At 41.2% G+C, this 20093-nt stretch overlaps 1 protein-coding gene across 9 annotated transcripts in view; it reads left to right on the forward strand.

The window, feature by feature from the left end:
* The window catches only part of FBXO15 (F-box protein 15), a 42384-nt gene extending 23037 nt beyond the window's left edge, over positions 1-19347 (forward strand). For 5 of the 9 annotated variants that reach the window (XM_021099187.2, XM_084977005.1, XM_021099181.2 and 2 more), the window contains 2 exons: positions 14888-15012; positions 16659-17059. In XM_021099187.2, coding sequence (XP_020954846.1) covers positions 14888-15012; positions 16659-16928 — 395 coding nt within the window. In that variant the 3' untranslated portion in view covers positions 16929-17059. Of the gene's footprint in view, positions 1-14887; positions 15013-16658; positions 17060-18824 lie in introns of those variants that run through there. The other 4 variants (XM_084977007.1, XM_005659828.4, XM_084977011.1 and 1 more) reach the window with 2 other exon arrangements.
* The last annotated feature ends 746 nt before the right edge of the window (positions 19348-20093 follow it).

Raw genomic sequence — 20093 nt, forward strand, 5'->3', positions numbered from 1 at the left:
ACAGCCTTTGCTGTTACAGATAGTGATATAATGAATACATAGTGAATTGCCTTGTTCCTACATCACTTTATATTATGCTAGCTTATCTCTGGGATACTTTCTTAGAAATAAGATGGCTAGCTCAAAGTGTAAATGCATGTATAATTTTGAAAGACACTGGCAAATTCCTCTCTGAGGGTATTTGCAACTAAATGAGGAGTTAATTTAATAAAATATGTTTCCACTAAGTATGTTTGTTTGGTATTTTTGTTATGTGTTCTTACAAATTAAGAAAGTTTTTTTTTAAAAATCAGGAATGATTATTAAATGTTATCAAATACATTTGGGCAACTATTGATATATTTTTTCTCCTTTACACTTTTTTTTTTTTTTTTGTCTTTTTGCCTTTTGTAGGGCCACTTCCCACGGCACATGGAGGTTCCCAGGCTAAGGGTCTAGTTGGAGCTGAGCCGCCAGCCTACGCCAGAGCCACAGCAACTTGGGATTCGAGCCGCGTCTGCGACCTACACCACAGCTCACTGCAACGCCCGGATCGTTAACCCACTGAGCAAGGCCAGGGATTGAACCCGCAACCCCGTGGTTCCTAGTCGGATTCGTTAACCACTGAGCCACGATGGGAACTCCCCGCTTTACACTTTACACTTTTACACTTTACACTTACACTCCCCGCTTTTAATATAGTGGATTTCATTACTACATTTTCTGTTAACATCCTAGAATCTCTCAGCTTCTCTTGTCATATATATGCTTATTTTTAAGCTACTAGTTTAGGTTATTTGGTTTTTACTCTTTCCATTTAAAGTCACCGAATACCTATATTTTTCATTTTTTAATTTTAAAAATCTGTTTCTGACCCAGTTAAAGTCAGCTTTTCTACTTTTCATTGATTCATTTTAGTTTATATGATTTCCTAGAAATCATCTGTTTTCTTTAGGTTTATTTTGACCTTTTTCTAGCTTTCTGAGTTGACTGCTTAGGTTGTTTAATTTTCACACGTTCTTGTTTTTCTTTAGTGCTCTTTTAGCTATGCTTAGAATTTTGGACGCTCAGAATTAGAAAGGGACTGAAAGGCAATCTGGAGAATGACCTCTCCTAGGCCTGAATTTGCTCTGCCCAGAATCAGCTTATGCACTTTTGGGAAGGTATGAAGATTCTGCCTTTTATTGAGCCCCAATTACTTTCTCTGTACTTCAACCCATTTACCTTTATTCTGTTATTTAAAAGTGGAGAATGAAATCTCATTCCTTTTCCCAGTGTCACTGTTGAGGGGACTGCTAACATGCCCCTGTCTACACCAAAGGCACACACTCAGGTGCTCTGGCCGGTGTTGGCTGAGAACTTGCTCTCTTGCACTATGTCCTCTGTGCCCTTTACTCCCCCCATTTCTTTCTTTCTTTTCTTTTCTTTTCTATTTTTTTTTTTTTTTTTGCTTTTTAGGGCCACACTCGTGGCATATGGAAGTTCCCAGGCTAGGGGTCGAATCAGAGCTACAGCTGCCAGCCATAGCCACAGCAACGCAGGGTCTGAGCCACGTCGGTAGCCTACACCACAGCTCATGACAACGCCAGATCCTTAACCTATTGAGCGAGGCCAGGGATGGAACTGACATTCTCATGGATACTAGTTGGATTTGCCTCCGTTTCACCACAACAGGAACTCCCACTTCCACCATTTCCTACCTGACAGCATGTCTGTTCTCCAGGGCTGGGTCAAGGTCTGTCTTGAGTGAGGGAGTAGGCTGCCTCAAACTTCTGAGAAGAAGAACCCCCACCTCATTCTCAGCAAATACAGCATCATGTTGATTACACTTTGTATGCATTCCTCACACCTAGGCTGTGCCCTTGATGATGAGGAGGATGATGGTGACAGAGTGTTTATGGCGCCTCGTCATCGGTTCTTGCTGCATGTTTTGTATTTATGTGAATCTTCATAGCAAGCCTGTGATCTTACCGTGTCATTGGTGGGGTGGCTGAAGCCAACTGTGGAGGCCAGTCTCAAGCTCCATCTGCTCCCGAGTCTGGCTCCAGAGCTGAGGGTCTTAAACCCTGGGCTCCTGTCTCCTGTGCACTAGTACTTTCCAGTGACCTGCTTCTGGGGTGTATCTGGTATGTGTGTGACCCTGTCTTTCCCAGGTATTGGCATCTTAAGGGCCCTTCTCTGCTGGCCAGTAGGGCCTTTCTCTGCTGGCCAGTAGGGCCTTTCTCTGCTGGCTTGCTGAAGTGCCATGGAAGCCAATTTTCTGTTAATGCTGACACAGCCCTGAGAGGGTTATATGATTATTAGTACATGCAAGAGGGTAAATGAAGGAGAATGGAAAACTGTGATGGAATAATTCACCTTTCACCTGTTTCCACAGTGAGAAACATTTTCACCCTAAGACTTGACAAAAGACTTCTGTGGTTCCTCTCTGTGCAGTTCTGTGACTAGCCATCAGCAGAGGGCGCTCTTGCCATCAGAGTCATCACATTTTCGAAAAGTACAAACCAAATGTCCTCTATGATTTTTGAGAAACTCTCTTGTGGTACCTGGTGGTATATTTAGTAAATTCCAGCTATGTTGTTGTGGTAGGGGATGACAGCACTGTGCCTCTGTTTTTTAAGAACACTTTCTCCCTTTCAAGGATAAAATATTTTATCCTCATGTTCCTAGAATTGAGAGGGCTCTGTCTACTGTAATCATGAGCTTGAGCATCCTGGCCTGACTCTAGGGAGGTGGCCTATAGGGAGTGGCAGGAAGTAGAAGTAAAGGGGATGAGGCAGCCCCTTTGTGTATTTGGTTCATTCATTAACAAATAGTTACTGAATGCAGGAGGTATGTGGCCACTCCACAATAGGCAGGAGAAGCCTGCCAGGCCAGGTCACCTGGTCCGGGAGGGTTGGGGTGGGTGGCTCTGGGGTTCCTTCAGGGATCCAAGGAAGGGTGGGCCAGGAGGAGCTGGGAATGGTGTAAAGCAACTATTGGTGATGGTTAGACAGGCTAATGGAGAGTGGTCCAAACTCTGTGAGTAAGGGTCCTGTAGTGGACAGGACACAACATTAAATATGGTGTAATTGATGAACAGAGTCTCGATTTGGCCATTTTGTAGGACCACTTCCCAGCATTCCATCTTTAATAACTTTGCAGATGTACCAGTTTAGTCCAGAAATTCTTTGCAGTTCTAGTTAAAAAAAATCCGAACTTGCAAAGTCAAGTCTAAAATCCATTTAGAAATATGCATATGCATATAAAACGGCTGATAAAATTTTTGTTTTACATTTTTAATTGTGAGATAGTATCTTTTTTATGAATGATATGTGTTTTAGACTACTGAAAAACCAACAATTAAAAAACCGATGTAGGCACCACCCAGTTTAAGAAATAGGTTCTTACCAGTGACTTTGAAGCCACCTATGTGCTTCAAAGCACCTCCATCCCTTTCTGCTGATTCTGTATTGTTCCCTTGCTTTTCTTGTCTTTTTTTCTTTTTCTTTTTGTAATTCAACTTTTTTGTATTTTTAAATGACGCATAAAGATATGAAACAAATGATCATAAAGCAGACCCCTGTGTGACAACCATCCAGCTCTTGACTAAAATTTGAAAATAATAAGAGAATGACTGGCCTTACTGAATGTTAAGCACACAATGAAGCCACCGTCACTGAGAAAGCAAGGCGCCACTGAAGCAGCCGATACCCAGTGTGTCGACACGGCATACACCTGCTACAGTTTCAGATCCTCTTGTCAGATAAATACTGGATTTGTAGGAATTAGCTATTTTAATCATACCATGATATGTCTATAAATCTGAGCATTTCTTCATCCTTTAGGGGATATGTATATATTTCTTTAGAGTGTTAGTATAGAATGCATTGTATAGAATAATTTGCCTAAGTTTGGCTTAAAAGATCTCTAGAACTGACTATGCAATCAGCAGTCAATTCATAGGCAGGGAATACAAATAAAGGGTTCCTGCTATGTTTGTATCCAGACAGAACAGATCAATCCCTGCGAAGCATTAGGAATGAGTACTGGCCACTGGATGCTCTCTGTCTCTTGGTCACAGAATTTTCTCAGAATAAAATGTCTCTTTGTTCTGTTTTATTAATGTCTCTTTGTTGTTTGCTGCAAGATGCTTTGAATTTTTTGGGGGGGATTACAATACATGTTATTGAGATCAAACTGGATGACCCTAGTTAGTTCTTGGAGCTGGGGTGTGATCCTTGGGACCCAGAGGCAAGGCTGGTGCTCCAGATGACCCTGGAGGGCTGAGTGCCCGCAGGCTCCCTACTTGCCGTAGACCTTTGTGGCTGCAGCTGATGCCTCTGGGCTTTGCATTCATCTTTGGTGGCTCAACTCAGCTGGTGACACTGTGGCCTGCTGTACTGTTCTCCTTCTCTGCCTTTTGGTCAGAGCAGCTCCTGCTGATGGCTCCGCCTGGCCCTCAGTTTCCTAGAGCAGAGCTCAGAGCCCGAATGCTGGGCCTTGTTGTCCCTCAGTCAGACATGGTCCCGGGAAGGACTTTCTCCCTCTCAGCACTGCTGACCATGAATCTAGAGGATCCATGTCCTTCTTCTTTCTCTGAAGCTTTATTTTACTTGCTTCTCCTTGGACCTCTGTCATATTCCTCCCCCAGTGGCCCGGGACATTTTCTCTCTTTGTATTTTTATGTTCTGCCACTTTGACAAGTCATGACTGCATTAAGAATGTTCTTAAAGGGAACAGTAATTCCTTTTTTTCAAAGAAAAATTCATGATCCTTGAGTCTGTCCACATTTGTAACCTTCTTCTTTGTGTATGGACACTAAAATTAAACTAAAAGGACATTTAGATGAAAACATATTTTATTACCTGAATTGGATTTATAAGAGAAATGATTTATGAGTGAAAACTTGGAGTGTGGATTTTCCTGTGCACATTGTTTTCTGTTCTTTTGCAAATGTGAATGGACCATTGGATTTGGGTCCCCAAGCCCAACCCAGGTTTAGTGACCTCCTGGGAGGACCTACAGGACTCAGGGCACAGTTGTATTAATGGCTAAGGCGAGGGACCGACCCACTCCTATCAGAGATGGATGCGGAGGTGGGAACACTCCCAACATCCATTCCTTGACGCCAGCCAAGGGCCACCTTGTAAGCAGGCCTTTCTAAGAATAGATGTCTCAGGATGAGGGTGGGTGCAGCCCTGCGGAAGAGCAGACCGGAAGTAGTCCAGTGTGTCTTTGAAGTGTCAGTAGAGCTTCAAAAAGAGCATGATCAGCAGTGCAAAGTATGAAAGAATGTGTGTTTTTTGATCTTTGTATCAAGCTAATTATTACCAATTTTGAGAAGCTGAAGGAAAAAGGTCTACAGCATGTCGTAGTCTTTTTATCAATATTGAGAGAGAAATGTTGAAGCAAAGGGAAAGAATTTTTAAATAACAGAATATGTGGTTCTGTCATTTATTTGAGTTGTTATAAAAATGCCTTTAAGAACAAAGTCTTTTTCTTATTATAGTATTTGAAAATTCTGAATGTATGGAAATTTGTAAAGAAGCAAATACAAATCATTCAAGGACAACTATTTATATTTTGGTTCATTTTCAAATCTATATCTGTGAACCACATTGTTTGAACAATGACTGCTTTTTCTTCATCTCACTAAATAGTCTTTGAAAAATTAGATTTTGAGAAGTTGTATGACACCCCATGGTTTGGCTTTATCATGATTTATTGACTCATTCTTCTTCTGTTGGGCATTTAGGTCTCCATTTTCATGACCATAGCACTATTATCTTCGGCATTATTTTGAAAAATATATGATGATTTGAGAAGTGAAAATGACATCTAATCATTTTGCATTTGCATATGTTGAATGTTAGGTGAACTGTTTAAAAAAGCCTGTCGAGGTTTGTGGTTATAGCAGCTACCGGCTAGGCTCTTTTTAAGGGCCGTCTTCATTGGCTTAAGCCTTAGACACATCTGTCCCCGGTGTGCTACGGTGTGGTAACAAGAGAACCCACCACATAAGGCTCCTCAAGGACTGAAGTGAGGAAATAAGGAGGCTTCTAGGAGGTGGACACTTTGCTTGTGTTGTCTTGTTTTTATATTTCCTAATTAATTTTTCATTTGTTCATGTTTGGTTGATTCTGTTGTTTTAAATGTTTGCAAGATTTTTTTTTTTTTTTTTTTTTTTTGCTGTTTAGGGCCACACCTGCGGCATATGGAGGTTCCCAGGCTAGGGCTCGAATCAGAGCTGTAGCTGCCAGCCTACGCCACAGCCACAGCAATGCTGGACTCCTGACCCATTGAGCAAGACTAGGAATCGAAGCCGCAACCTCGTGGTCACTAGTCGGATTCGTTTCTGCTGTGCCATGACGGGAACTCCTAAATGTTTGCAAGATTTATATGAGTTATATTTGTTGCACGTTATTTTCTCCATTTTGTCTTTTGCCTTTTAACTTGGTTTATATTGTTTTGGATCACTCAGAAGTTTTTAGCTGTATGTAATTTGTCTTTTTTTCATGTCGTTTCTTCCAAAATTTTTACACATAGAAAGCACTCTCCAAGATCAGGCGAATATTCACCTATGTTTCCTTTAGATCATAGGTGAATATTTCTCTTCATCTTTTAAACCCATGTTTCCTTTTGATTTAATATAAAATCATACACAGCCTGCAGATTCCCGTGCTTTGCCTCTTAGGATTCCTTTTTTTCTGCTGAGGATCTGTGCCCCTTCCTCTTGTATCCCCACTAGGTAGGAAGATATTTCAAGCTTTACTTGTCTATATTGTTATGAAAATGTGTCCCTCCCCCAGTGTAGACATTCTTACTAATGAACTTTTATAAAAAAATCTCTCAGTTATCTCCATCCATTTATTCTTTTAGGTACATCCAATAATCACTTGGCCAGATTTTAAATATCTTATTTGGATATTGATCAGATTTATATTCAATGTGTACATTAATTTGGAAGGAACTGATGCGTTTTTGTTCAGGGTTTTGGACTATCCACTTATTTAAGTTTTCTTCACTGTCCTTAGGAGAAATGTTTTTTATATAGGTCCTGCACCTTTCTCATTTTGTGTTGCCATTGTGAGTAAATACTTTCAGATTATGTTTCCATTATCCATTTGCTAGATTTGTTCCCATATCCTATAGAGATTCTGCAATATACTTTTCATTAAAATACTGATTAAATAATAAATATTCAGTGCCTTACTTTGTAAGGCCACAATAGAAAATATTGAGGGGTTTGAAAGAAGTTATGGGCCTTAGGAACTTTTTATCCTACAAAAATAGGGTTGTTCTGCTCTTCAGCAGCAGAAACTGGTAAGCCCAGATAACCTCTCTTTAAGAAATTGTAACTTTAAAAATTTTTATTGTTTGTTTGAGACAATTTTCACATATAGCATGTTATCCCATTTTTATTTTTGTGATTCCAAAAATAGATACTTCTTTTTCCCTCTGTTCCTTGATAACTAATTACTTGCTATGTTTCTAGGTCAGATTATCCTCCCTAAGCATTTATAACAGGAAGGCATTAGAAACAGTACAGTACTTTCTATGTGGTGATTATCCAGAAAAATTAGAACCGATAATTCTTTATAGTATTTTCACCAGTGGTTGTTGGAACATTTTTCCTGTTTTGCCCATTTGGTGACCCACTATGACAAATCAACATTACAGATCACTGTTCACAGAATGGGAGGCTGCAGTCTCCATACACTGTATGTCAGAGCTCAGCAGGGTCCATGGTACTTTCCCTGAAGCAGGGATGGGCGATGTGATTTGTGTGGCCCAATGCAAAATGAAACCGTGGAGCTCCTGGTTAGTATATTACCAAGTTCAGAATGGTGACAGCAGCACTTAAAACAAGAGGAGTCCTTTGCAGACCACACAGGTTATGGCCCCCGAAGCCAGCCCTGCTGGTAACGCAGGACTCACGAGGAGGACCCCTGGGTCTAAGATCCTTTATGTGGACCTTTCCTCCTCTTTTGCATTTGTGGACACTTCTGTTTGAGATTTGACCTCAAATTTTGATCTTTCTCTCTGGTGATTTGAGTTCTTTTAATCATTTAGAAGGAAGGATATGAGTTATTTATATTTTTGTTTACAGGGATAGTGATTAAATACAATCTTAGTCACGCTCCTTGCTCACTGGGTTTACTACCTGTTATACTAAGAAAAATGCTTGTGCTTCCCAGTCTTCCTCATCTGCCATCACATTTTCATGGTATCACAGTCTTTTTGGTGTCCTGTTTTTTTCCTATTTCAGAGAAAGAGACGTCTCACTTATTTTCCAACAGATTTCCCAATTTCTATTGCTAAATATATCTGCTCCTACCTGTTCAGGGACCTTTATTTAGCCATTGGTCTCTTAGCTCTTCAACATCACAAACCTGTTTTCCATCAACTCTTCTTCCATTTACAAATGTATTCATGTTTTCTGATTCAAAAATTATTTTAAAAGGAAAAAGAACTTCTGTATAGATTAAAAAAAATATTTTTTGGTTGAAAGCTACCTAGAACCTAATTTAATACCTAGAATACCTAACCTAAAACTGGCTTAGCAAAAAGGACTCATGTTGAAAATTTAGGGGGAGGTCCTATTTCAAGTGCAGTTTGCTGGGTGAGCTCATTGCCTGTCGCTGGGGCTGGCTGTATCCAGCAGCCTGTCCATCCTTCCTTCTCTCTCCCATGCTGACGACTCTTGCTTCTTCCACCCAGGGCAGCTCTGACTGGCTCTAGATCCCACCTCTAAGGCCAAAGTTCTTCCTCCCAAGCTCCCCCCACAACCCACCCAAGAGCCTCTTGGCATCTCCTTGGCTCTGCTGGGGTTAGACACCATCCCTGACTCAGTCAGTGGCCAGATGGATTGGATTCCATGATGGAGCTGGCTTCTCCCACTTGAAGCCCGGGCACAGACCTGGCTGTGTGTCCCTGGTTACTGGAATATTCTTAGCAGGGGAAGCAGAACAGGTGTTGGAGACCCACAAACTAATATCCACATATTTTCCCTTTAAATGTCTTTAGAAGGAGAAATCTAGAAAAAATTTATGCTCAGATGGACTGGACTGATAGAAAATTGGTCCAAAGGCAGAAAAATTGAACCAAGTGTTGTGAAAATACTGGCCTGAACCTTTAAATGCAGCAATAGAAAAAGATATTTACAAGCACTATTGAATTGATGAACAATGAAGTTTTAAAGAGTCTAAATACATACTTCTTCTCTTTTTTTTTTTTTTTTTGTCTTTTTAGGGACCACACCTACAGCTTATGGAAGTTCTCAGGCTAGGGGTCAAATTGGAAAATTGGAGCTGTAGCTGCTGGCCTACACCACAGCCACAGCAATGCGGGATCTGAGCCCCATCTGTGACCTACACTACAGCTCATGTCAATGCCGGATCCTTAGCCCACTGAGCAGGGCCAGGGATTGAACCCGCATCCTCATGGATACTAGGCGGGTTTGTTACCATTGAGCCACAATGGGAATTCCAATTTATTCTCTTTAAAATCAAGTTATTTGTCACCAATATCAGGAATGATACTACCAGAAAATGTTAGCTGTTGAAGTCCTACTTAATATTAAAGAAGTAGAAACCCTCCTTCTCAGAAGATTGTAAGAGATTTTATTGATGACATTATGTCCACCAAGATAGAAGTTGTTTGGGTCCAGGCTTGAAATGATGCAAATTGTTCAAAAGATTTGAAAGTTCTATTTTCCAGCCTTCCACCAGGATAGCTCCAATTTATTTCACTTTTGCAGCCTACGTAGCAAAAGGAAGTGGAAGCAGAACTGATCATTGTCATGTTCAGGGACCTGATCTATGACTAGTCTGCGGTCTGTGACTGTATTTAACCATTTACATCTTATGTATATCAGGGGCTTGGGAAGTAACAGAGGTATCTTGGAAATAATTAAGAAAAATAGAAAAACCATGTATATGCCATTGGGAGATTTATGCCTAACAGGGAATGGGAGATAGTACAGGTTTTCTCTCCTTAAAAATTAGTGCCAATTCCATTTGATTATTAGAGGCTAATGATTGTACCATCTTGTTACTAATTATTACTTTGTAGCCTCAGGCCTCTGCAGCTATAAATTGTTAATACTTTGTGGCAAATATTTTTGCTTTTATAACACAGGTCTCCCTACCTCTTTTATCTAGGAATTACACAGACATCTGAGTGTTGTTTCCTGATGGCCATTTATTTGTGTTACTAGTTGTCTCCAGATGGTGGTCTAAGGTTCTGTCTCATTCAGTTTTCCATCATTGGGTTTATCTGTTTAGTTAACCTGTTCTCTGCTGTCCTTACCTCAGGCAGTTTTAATCTAATTTAACCCCCTTCCCTCATCTCTGTTTGACCTAGGAAAATCAAATCACCAATCTCTCCTCCTCACTTTCTTTACTTCCCTTTTTTTCTGTGTTCTATTTATGATGCAAGAAATGATCTCTAGTCATAGCTGAGAAATGAGAAATGTTATCAGTGGTGCCATTAACATGCCACGGAAGATACAACCTTTTATTCCAAAGACCGTGGGTTATTTTAGGAAACAGATCCAGTATATTTAAATGTGCAAGTGTGTAGGGTTTAGGAAAGGAAGAGATGCTGTGGAAAGAAGGATCTTGTCAGCCACAGAGGTGACTGGTGAACTCCCTGAGGCAAGGAGGATGAGAGGCATGATCTGAGGACACAGGTGGGCATGTCCAGGGTTACAGGTTGGATAGGAAAGGAGGAGCCAGCGCACACACGCAGAGGGGTCTTCAGAGGAAGGTTGCAACTAACTCTATTGAGTGATGCTCTTTTTTTAACTTTCTGACATACTTTCCAACTTGGGAAAAATTACAGAAATAGTACAAGAACTCCCATATACGTTAGCAAAAATTTTTTCTCACTAGAAATTAGTTTTGCTTGTTCTAGGACTTTGTATAAATGGGATTGTACAGTGTGGGTTTGTGTCCAGATTCTTTCTTTCAGCGCAGTGTCTCTGATATGCATCTATAATGATGTGAGGTTGATAGTCATTTCTGTTTATTGATGAGTTGTATTACATTGAGTGAATAGATTAGAATTTGCTTACCTCTTTTACTGTTAATAGAGAGGGAACTTGGTTGTTTACTGTTTTTGGTTATGAATAAAGCTGCTTTGGAATTCTTGTGAAAGTCTTTTTTATGGGCATACAGTTTCATGTTGCTAAATACCTAGCACTGGAATGTTGGCTCTTAGGGCAGGTTTATGGATTAAAAGTTGCCAAACCATTTTTTTTCATGTGCAAGAGATTTTTGTGTATTAGAAATTTCCAAATTTCTTTTTTTTAGAGTGGTTTTACCATTTTACACTCCCATGATCTGTGTATAAATGTTCTGGTTGCTCCATATCCCAAGCAACCATGATGTTATTAATAGTCTTTTAAATTTTAGGTGATCTGGTGTGTGGTGTTGATTTGCATCCCCTAATGGCCAGTAATGTTAAGCACTCAGCACTCTTTCACATGCCTTTACCATTTGCATATCTTTTTTTGAAGTGTCTTTTAATATTTTTTTAAATTAGAGTTTGTCTCTTTATTCTTTAACCGTAGGAGTTCTTTATATATTCTGGATAACCGTCCTTTGTCAGATATATGGTTTGCAAATACTTTCCCCCCCAGTTCATGGCTTGTTTATTCATTTTCTTAATAATATCTTTTAATGATCAGAAGTTTCTCATTTTGATGAAATCAAATTTGTTATTTTAAAATTTTATGGTATTTTCTTTTTTCTGTCTTAAAAACTTTTCCTACTCCAGATTATGGATCTTTTCTTTCTTCCAGCTGGTTTTATGGTTTTAGCTTTTATATTTAGATCTATAATCCATCCCTAATTAATTTTTGTGTGAAGTATGAGGCGAGGATTGAGGTTCATTTAATTTTTCCATATGAATAGCACATTCTCACACCATTTGTGGAAAGGCTTTCTTTTCTCATTGAATTATTTTGATGTCATTGTCAAAAATCAGTTGCTTGTAAAAGTGTTGGTGTGTTTCTGGACCCATCTGTTCTATGTTTTTGATCTATTTGTGTGTCTTTATAGTAATACCACAGTGTATTGATTGCTATAGCTGTATAGAAAGTCTTGAAGTCAATTATTTTTTGTTTTTCAAGATTGTGTGGCTATTTTAGGTTCTTAGCATTTCCATATGAATTTTAGAATCAGCTTGTCACATCTTACTATTTATGTATTTTTAAGTTATTAAAATTCTTTCTGGGATTATGACTGGGAGTGTATTAAGTCTATATATCAATTCAGGTAAATGGATGTCTTAGCAGTGTTGAGTCTTACCATGCATGAACATGGTATGCCTTTGTTTTCTGTGGCAGTAGGCTTGGCTCTTTAGATGTAGTATTATTGTTGAGATAACACATTTAAAGTTCTTTAGCAACCTTAGCTTGGCATTTATAACAATTTACCCTGTAATGTTACTATTTACTATTAGTTCCATTAATCACAACTTTCTATTTGTATCTCATTTTGCTTGGCTTGGAGCTTCACCATGATCACACAACTGGTAAATGCCTGGGTAGGGTTTGGAAAGAGGTCCTTATGACTCTGAAGTCCATTCTTGTAAGTGCATGTCACTGGAAGCCAAGGGTAGTGAGCCTCGAGTTGTATTTCTCTGTGTTTGGAGGATGGTCTTAGGTGTTGGTAGGTTAAGGTTAGAGTCTCTAGCCATCTGTTCTGAATGGCTTAGGCAGCCCAGGAATTTATTAAGGGGGTTTTAGCTCACGGTCTGTCTGGGAGAGTAGGTTCTGTTTTTTTTGTATGTGTGACACACTGCAGCTTCTCCTGTTGTACTCTATAGTTGACTCCAGGGCACTGTGCATGCCGGCTCCAAGGAATGGGGACCTACATCTGCCAGAAGTGGTTTTCCTTCTGCTCCCTCCTCTACTGCTCACTCTGACCCAGCTGAGCAGGCGTGTATCTTAGCAAAGGAGCCAGGCCACTGGTGATCTAGTCAGAGAAAGGTTGAGGATGGGAGGTAGTGGGCATGGAGAAATCGGCAACAGTTTGGGGAGCTCTGCGGTCCCCAGTGCATACTATCTATGCATTCATAGATTTTTCTCTATTGGCAGTGAAATGAAAACAAAACTTCATGGGACTCTAAATCTCCATTATTATTCTCAGCTAGTAATTTAAACCAGTAGGTGATCCTGTTTCCCTTCCTTTGTATCTGTTTTAACCTCTTGTGACGTGGACTCCAGACACAGAGCACGGTGTGGGTCACCTTTTCAATGCTTACCAGCAGTGTGGCCTTGGGCTAGGCAGTCTTTACCTTTCTGCCCACAGCATTCTCACCTGTGAGCTCGGAGAATCACTGTGTAATTAATAGCACTTTTCTAAGGTATTTTTTTAAAACTGCTTACACAAAGTGCTTAACACATGCTTGGTGTCCAATAAATACTCAAAAGATGACCTATATTTACACTTACCCTCACACATGTGTTCTGTATGCAGATTGCTTATATGTAGGAAGAGCGTAAGCTTTTCTATCTTAGAGATTGAAGCAGTTACACAGGGTCGGTGGAAAGGGCTCTGACCTTCTAAGATACCACAGTGTTGTAGTCGTTCTGAGGGAGGATGTCAGGTGGTAACAGAAGAGCACCAGTCTCCCTGCAGAGACTGCATATTTATTAACTCAGACAAATGCCATTGAGCTGATTTGTTTTTGGCTGAGGTGCCTTGGGGTCCATTTTCTGTGGAGTCCTAAGGACAATCCAGCAGTCAGAGGCCTCTCCATTCTGCGTGTGGCCTGGCAGTGACTCAGGGCAGAGCAGGGCCATGTCTGCCCCATTTAGGATGTCTTTACTGCGCCTCTTCTTGAGGTGAGGGTAGGGATGCTTCTGGGAGGGGTTGGTGTCACCTGGGGAAGGGGCAGTGGAGGAGGGAGTCTGGGCTACCTGGGTCCTTGGACCAGAAGGGCTGGCAGGCTGCAAGCTGGCTCTGCACTGCCTAGGGGGCCTGCTCAGAGCCCATGTCCCCCTTCTGGTCTTTCAGCTGCACTTGTGTGAGGATGCTGTGGAGAGTTTCTAGGGTGGGGCTCTGGCTTCCCAGGCAGCTTGGCTTTGTTCATTTTGTCCTGTGAAATAAGCAGTGTAAGGTCAGAGGGCATCTACTCCATCCATGACTCATATCTCACCATGTTCAGGTGTCTCCTCTGAATCCTTGTGCATGGGAAGCCCTCCAACTTTGTTATGTATGGTGCTGTCTTTACAGGACACATTCAAGTGGGTGTGTGAGGCTCAGCCATCCAGCAGCCCCTGGGCATGCGTGCACCTGGGCTGTGACAGCTGTAGGTAGTGGGGCTGCTCCGGAGCAGCTCAGAGCAGGGCTGGGAGGGCAGGGCTCTGGTTTCAGCTCTTGGTCAGCAGTGCCAGGACTTCCAGGACCTCTGCGTGTGCTTGTTTATACGTTCCTTCGAGGGTGCTGTGTGCTGGGCTCCTGCCTTTCCTCCTCTGTTTCACCTGCTCTCACCCTTCCTTGTTTTGGACGTCTCTCCTCCCTCATGTTTCATGCCCTTTCTGTGCAGTTTTTGGCGTCTTAAGTTCTGTATCTCTGGTTTTCCATTTTCCTTCCTGTTTGTTTAATCAAATCAGCAGAACCCTTGCCTTGTAGGGACCTCTCCATCAGTGACAGGGTGGTGTCCTGGTTCACTCCTGGTATCTGCCCATCTCACCTTTGAGACACACTTGTTCTCTGCCTCTGTAGCTCAGATATGTGTTGTGCTGCCCTGGCTGCCAGCAGACCTGTGTCAGCTCTGCAGGTGTTCCCCTCATCCCCAAATGTCATGCTGAGCTACATGAGGCTTCCTGTGTGGAGCAGCAGACTGAGGAATCCTGACTTGTTGTCCTGCATCAGATGTATATAGTAATTTTAAATATCTTAACTCTTTCCAGGGTACATTGAAAATGAATATGTGAAGCTCATTGTGATAAGTTTTAAAAATAGCACAGAACACCTACCTCTTATTGGAAAAGTTGGCCTTTCTTGGAAAACTAATATTTTTGATGGCTATATAAAGGTAATTCATTGTCTTCTTTTCCTAAAGTACCTGGTTTTGGTATAAAAACATGTCTGTTGGTGTAAATACACGATGCCGCTTTGAAAGTCTACGTGTGTTATTCTGGTGTCTGAAGACTCTGCATGTCCTCTTGGCCAGTGACAGGGAGTTGATTGATCAGATGCTTCCTAAGTGCCCTGTTTTTCACTGAGCACGGTGGACTAAGTGGGAGGGGCATGCAGTCCCATTTCCCAGCAGTGTTGACTGCACCCCTTCATTCCCTCCAGCCCTTCTAGTTACTTGATTGGTGGAGAAAGAGTAGAGCTGTAGGTTGGACCAGGCAAGTAGCATTTACTCAAAAGTTTCTTAATTACTCATACAGCAATTTAAAGTTTATTGCAGTTATAACTTCCAGGATACAGATTATTTCCTTGGACAGTTAAATCAATTTATACCTCTATGAAAAACTAGGCTCATGGAGGGGAGAGATGATGTGGTGGCTGGGAATCGGCAGGGAAGAGGCTCGTTTTAATGTGGTACCTGTGCCCAAGGATCCCAAGTTTCCTGTTACTCTCCATCTGTATTTTGTGGGATGAGCAGACTTTCACAGGATGGGTCTCCTGGGAATGCGCAGAGCCTCCAGTCTCCTGGCTTTATTCTGCTCTATGAGCATGGACACCTTGTCAGTGTGAGTAGGGTGATGGCCGAGGCCAAGAGCAGTGCAGTCACTGAGCATGATAAGGACTTCATTGTCATTACAAAGCCTCTGTCAAGCCACTTGCTGTTTGGTGTAATAGATGTTTTATTAATTCCGTTTATCTGTAAACAGGTGTTTAAACTTTGGTAGATTTATCACCATACAGAAGAATATTTTTCAAGTTCTTGAGAGCACAGACCTGACTTTTTAAATTGGATTTAGATGGGTCTTACAAAAATATGTACTAAAATGCTGTACTCACAGTAGACCTCTACGACCAAGAAGGAGTATCAGCACAGCAGACTTAAAGGGTCAGCATAATTTACAAATAATATAATTCATTTTGTGTTTCTTAGTAATTGAGAGCAGATATGTAGGGGCGAAAGGGGAGCATTGTAATTGTACAAGGAAATGAAACTTTACCCCAGCTCTGCCCATTAGAAACACGTCCCCAAGGGAACTTTATGTGGGGCAGGTGAGCTACATGAAGGATCAGGCCTCAGAGCATTCCCACAACCAGTGCAGCAGCAGACTTCCTACAGCGCTGCTCACAGGGCTCACTCACGGGAACTGAGGGCAGCGCTTGAGGGTACACTCTGGCAGTGATCATGCAGGTCGCTAAACATGCAACTCACACAGGCAGGTTTGCAGCAAAACAGGGTTTCAAGTCATTTATGCAACATGCATTTATTGGTACCGATTGCTGCATGTGGACCACAGAGGTTCAGTGATGGACAGAGCTGACCTGACTCCCTCCCTGCCCTCCCCCCCACCCACACCCAATGGAGGAATTTCTTGTGCTTTGCACATGCTGTTCTCTCTTCTGTGATTTTGTTCTCTTTCCTCTTATCCCTCCTCTTTCATCCTCTTGTTCATCCTTCCTGCCGGGGCTTCATCTATGCATCTATCAGACCAGGCCTAATTGGCCATTTTGTCCTGACACTTACAGGTGCTTGTGTTTATTTTGTAGAGTTGCTCTATAATGGATGTAACTCTTTTGGATGAGTATGGGAAACCCTTCTGGTGTTTCAGTTCCCCAGTTTGCATTCAATCCTCGTCCAGGCCCTCTGATGGCCCCAATTTCTTGGGGGAGACATACTATGTGGACTACGTCGACTCGGAAGGCAAGGTGCACGTGGAGCTGCTGTGGCTCCAAGAGACGGAAGAATACCTTATTGTCAGCCTGGTGCTTTACCTGCGCGTAGCAAAAGTAAACCATTGGTTTGGGACGAAATACTAAGCGTTAGCTGTACCTGGCCAATTATTGTTGTTATTTGTTTATTTTGGACTAACCAGTTTTGTTTGTGGTGTTTGTTGGAAGTTAAAATAAAGCAGTAGTCTGTTTGATGTCCTCTTATTTCACATTAGAAATCATGTTTCCTGACTGATGTTAATGTTTAGAAGATTAAGTTAAATTTTAAAAACATGAAAGTAGTACATCACAGTAGAAAGTCATATAAAATAAAAGAAAAAAGATATTTGCTTCTATCCTGACCTAACAATTGAAAAAACAAATTCCACTTAAGCATTTGATCATGTGATAAGCCTGTGTGTGTGTGTGTGTGATTTTTTTCTTTATTGATTAGAATTCCAAATAAGGAAATATATTTAATTATGAACTTCATAACATTCATTGCAATTAGAAAGTGCTTTATTCATGGCATTTAGCAGCCACACTAGTGTTCAATAAAACAAAGTAAGATAGACAGATTACCTGTTTCACAAGGAAAGGTGCACATCTGGAATCATAAGAAATTGCTCTTCCTTAGAAGAGCAAAGTGTGATGCAAATAAAGTTAAGATACCCAGCTCTCCATCAGTGGTGTCGGGGCTGGACAAATACTCCTCTGTAGAAATGCTTTAGTCTCCTAAAGACACCTGGGGTTCAGAGGAAGTGACATGCACCTAAGCATGTTTTTTTCAGGGATTTGGTTTTAAAATTGCTTTACATTGTATTGATTGGTTTTTGTTGTGTTCTGGTCCATTTAAAGTTATTCTCAGAAGTGATTTTTAAATGTGGTGGTGTTCCCGTGGGGTGTGAGTGATTATCCCCTCCCTATATTTCTTTTTCTTCTTATTATCTGGTCACTTTTCTCTTGAGGGGTGTGTGTGTGTGTGTGTGTGTGTGTGTGTGTGTGTGTGTGTGTAAAAAAGCTTGAGGATAGCAATAAAAGATTTGGGATAGACATTAAGTTCTTTTTTTTCTAAATGGCCATACCTGTGGCATATGGAAGTTGCTGGGCCAGGGATTGAATGAGAGCTGCAGCTGCTGGCCTGTGCCACAGGCATAGCAAAGTGGGATCTGAGCTGCACCTGTGACCTACACAACAGCTTGTGGCAACTCCTGAACCTTAACCCACTGAGCAACCCGCATCTTCATGGAGGCTACATTGGTTTCTTAACCCCCTGAGCCACAACAGGAACTCCAAGTTCTTGAGCAAAAAAACATGAGTAAAAAGGATTCCTGCTCTGAAACCATAGTTACTCTCTGCCCTCCTAGGTCTTGGCTGCAGCTGTTGGACAGGGAGACACCTGAGATCTGTGTCACTTGTTGAGAGCACAGGGAGGTGCTACTTCCTGGACTGGGGCCAGGGATTGAACCTATGTCTTCATGAGTACTAGTTAGGTTCATCATCACTGAGTCACGACAGGAACTCCAGTTCTAGCACATATTGACTGATGATAGATAAAATATAGCTCTTTTACATCAGCCACCGTTGCATCATACCAGATAAATACTGCAATTTAAGATCTGCTGTTATGGTTTATTATTATGACTATGATGTTCCCAGTGATGCTTTTCCCTTTTACAACTTTTTATTCTTAGATTAGTAATTGCTTTCTTTTTTCACTTGCATGGTTTTCAGTGAACCTACAATTTTTTTTAAAGATCTGTCCAATCTTTCATATGTTGGTCAATTTTTCAGTGTTTTTTTTTCCCCTGTGAATGCTTACACATATCAAAATAATGTCTAAAATCTACTCCCCCCCCCACCCCCACCCCTGCTCAGCTCAGAGTTCTATCTCTCTTTGCTTTAATCTAAAGTTCTCTCTAGCCATGCTGGACAACTGTCATTCTGGGAAGTTTCCTTTGTGAATCTTGTCTTATGGAATTTTTCTTCATTCTTGATTTACAGTTGAGCCTTGAATGATGCCTGTGTCGATTTCTGCACAGTTGAAGATCCGAGTATAACTTAAACCTCCATACCTGAGTTTCCTCAACATCTGCTGATTCAACCAACCTCAGATCATGTAGTGCAGTAGTAGTTACTACTGAAAAAAAAATCTGAGTTTGAGTGGACCCACACAGTTCAGAGCCATTCTTGTTCAGGGTCAACTGTATATCCTTTCCTCAGTGACACGCACTCTCCTGCTTCTCCAAGAAGTGAATGAGAGATGCATTTGGGATCCATGCGTTTCTGAAAATATCTGATAGTTTAATTGGGTACAAATTGAAGGAGGAAGAATGTTTTCACTTAGAACTGCGAAGACATTTATTTTTTCATGAGCATTTATCCTGTGGTTTTGGAAGTTACTCTTGGTATTTTGAAATTTCAAGATGATGTTCCTTGGAGCAGTTCTTTATCATTCATTATGGATCATTTTAATCTAAGAATTTGTGTACTTCAGCTACGGAATAAAAAAAAAATCTGTCAGTGTTTTCTCTGTTCTATTTTTCTTTAGCTTATTAATCAACTGTCATCCTTTCTGGGTTGATCCTTTGAAATCTCTTATCTTTTTAGTCCTTTGTTCTGCTTTCTGTAATAGTGTCTCAATTTTCTTTTTCAACCTTCTATTTTCTTTTTTTTATTTTGATGAACCAGGTCTTTATATAAGAATATCTTTTCTAGTTCCATATAAAACATTCTGTACCTACTTCTGGAGTTCCCGTCGTGGCGCAGTGGTTAACAAATCCGACTAGGAACCATGAGGTTGTGGGTTTGATCCCTGGCCTTGTTCAGAGGCCGTGAGCTGTGGTGTAGGTTGCAGACGCAGCTCGGATCTCGAGTTGCTGTGGCTCTGGCATAGGCTGGTAGCTACAGCTCCGATTAGACCCCTAGCCTGGGAACCTCCATATGCTGCTGGAAGCGGCCCTAGAAAATGCAAAAATACAAAAAAAAAAAAAAAATCCAGTCTGTACCTACTTCATAAACTCAGACTTTACTGGAAGGCAGGGGTTGGCAAAATTTCTGTAAAGGGCCCAATGGCAGTTTTGGCTATTGTGGGACATACGGTGTCATATCTACTCAGCTATGCCATTGAGCATGAAATCGGCTACAGATATAAATACACAGGTGAAGGTACCTGTGTTCTAGGAAACCTTGATTTACTAAAACAGGTGGCAGGCTGAATTTGGCCTTCAGGCTGCAATCAGCAGTGCTGCACACAGGTCTCTCGGGTTATCA

Source organism: Sus scrofa, chromosome 1, assembly GCF_054392235.1.
Source record: "Sus scrofa isolate SSC_HxYL_T2T_F1_AM1 chromosome 1, Sscrofa_HxYL_maternal_Yorkshire_Landrace_v2.0, whole genome shotgun sequence".
Lineage (NCBI taxonomy): Eukaryota > Metazoa > Chordata > Mammalia > Artiodactyla > Suidae > Sus > Sus scrofa.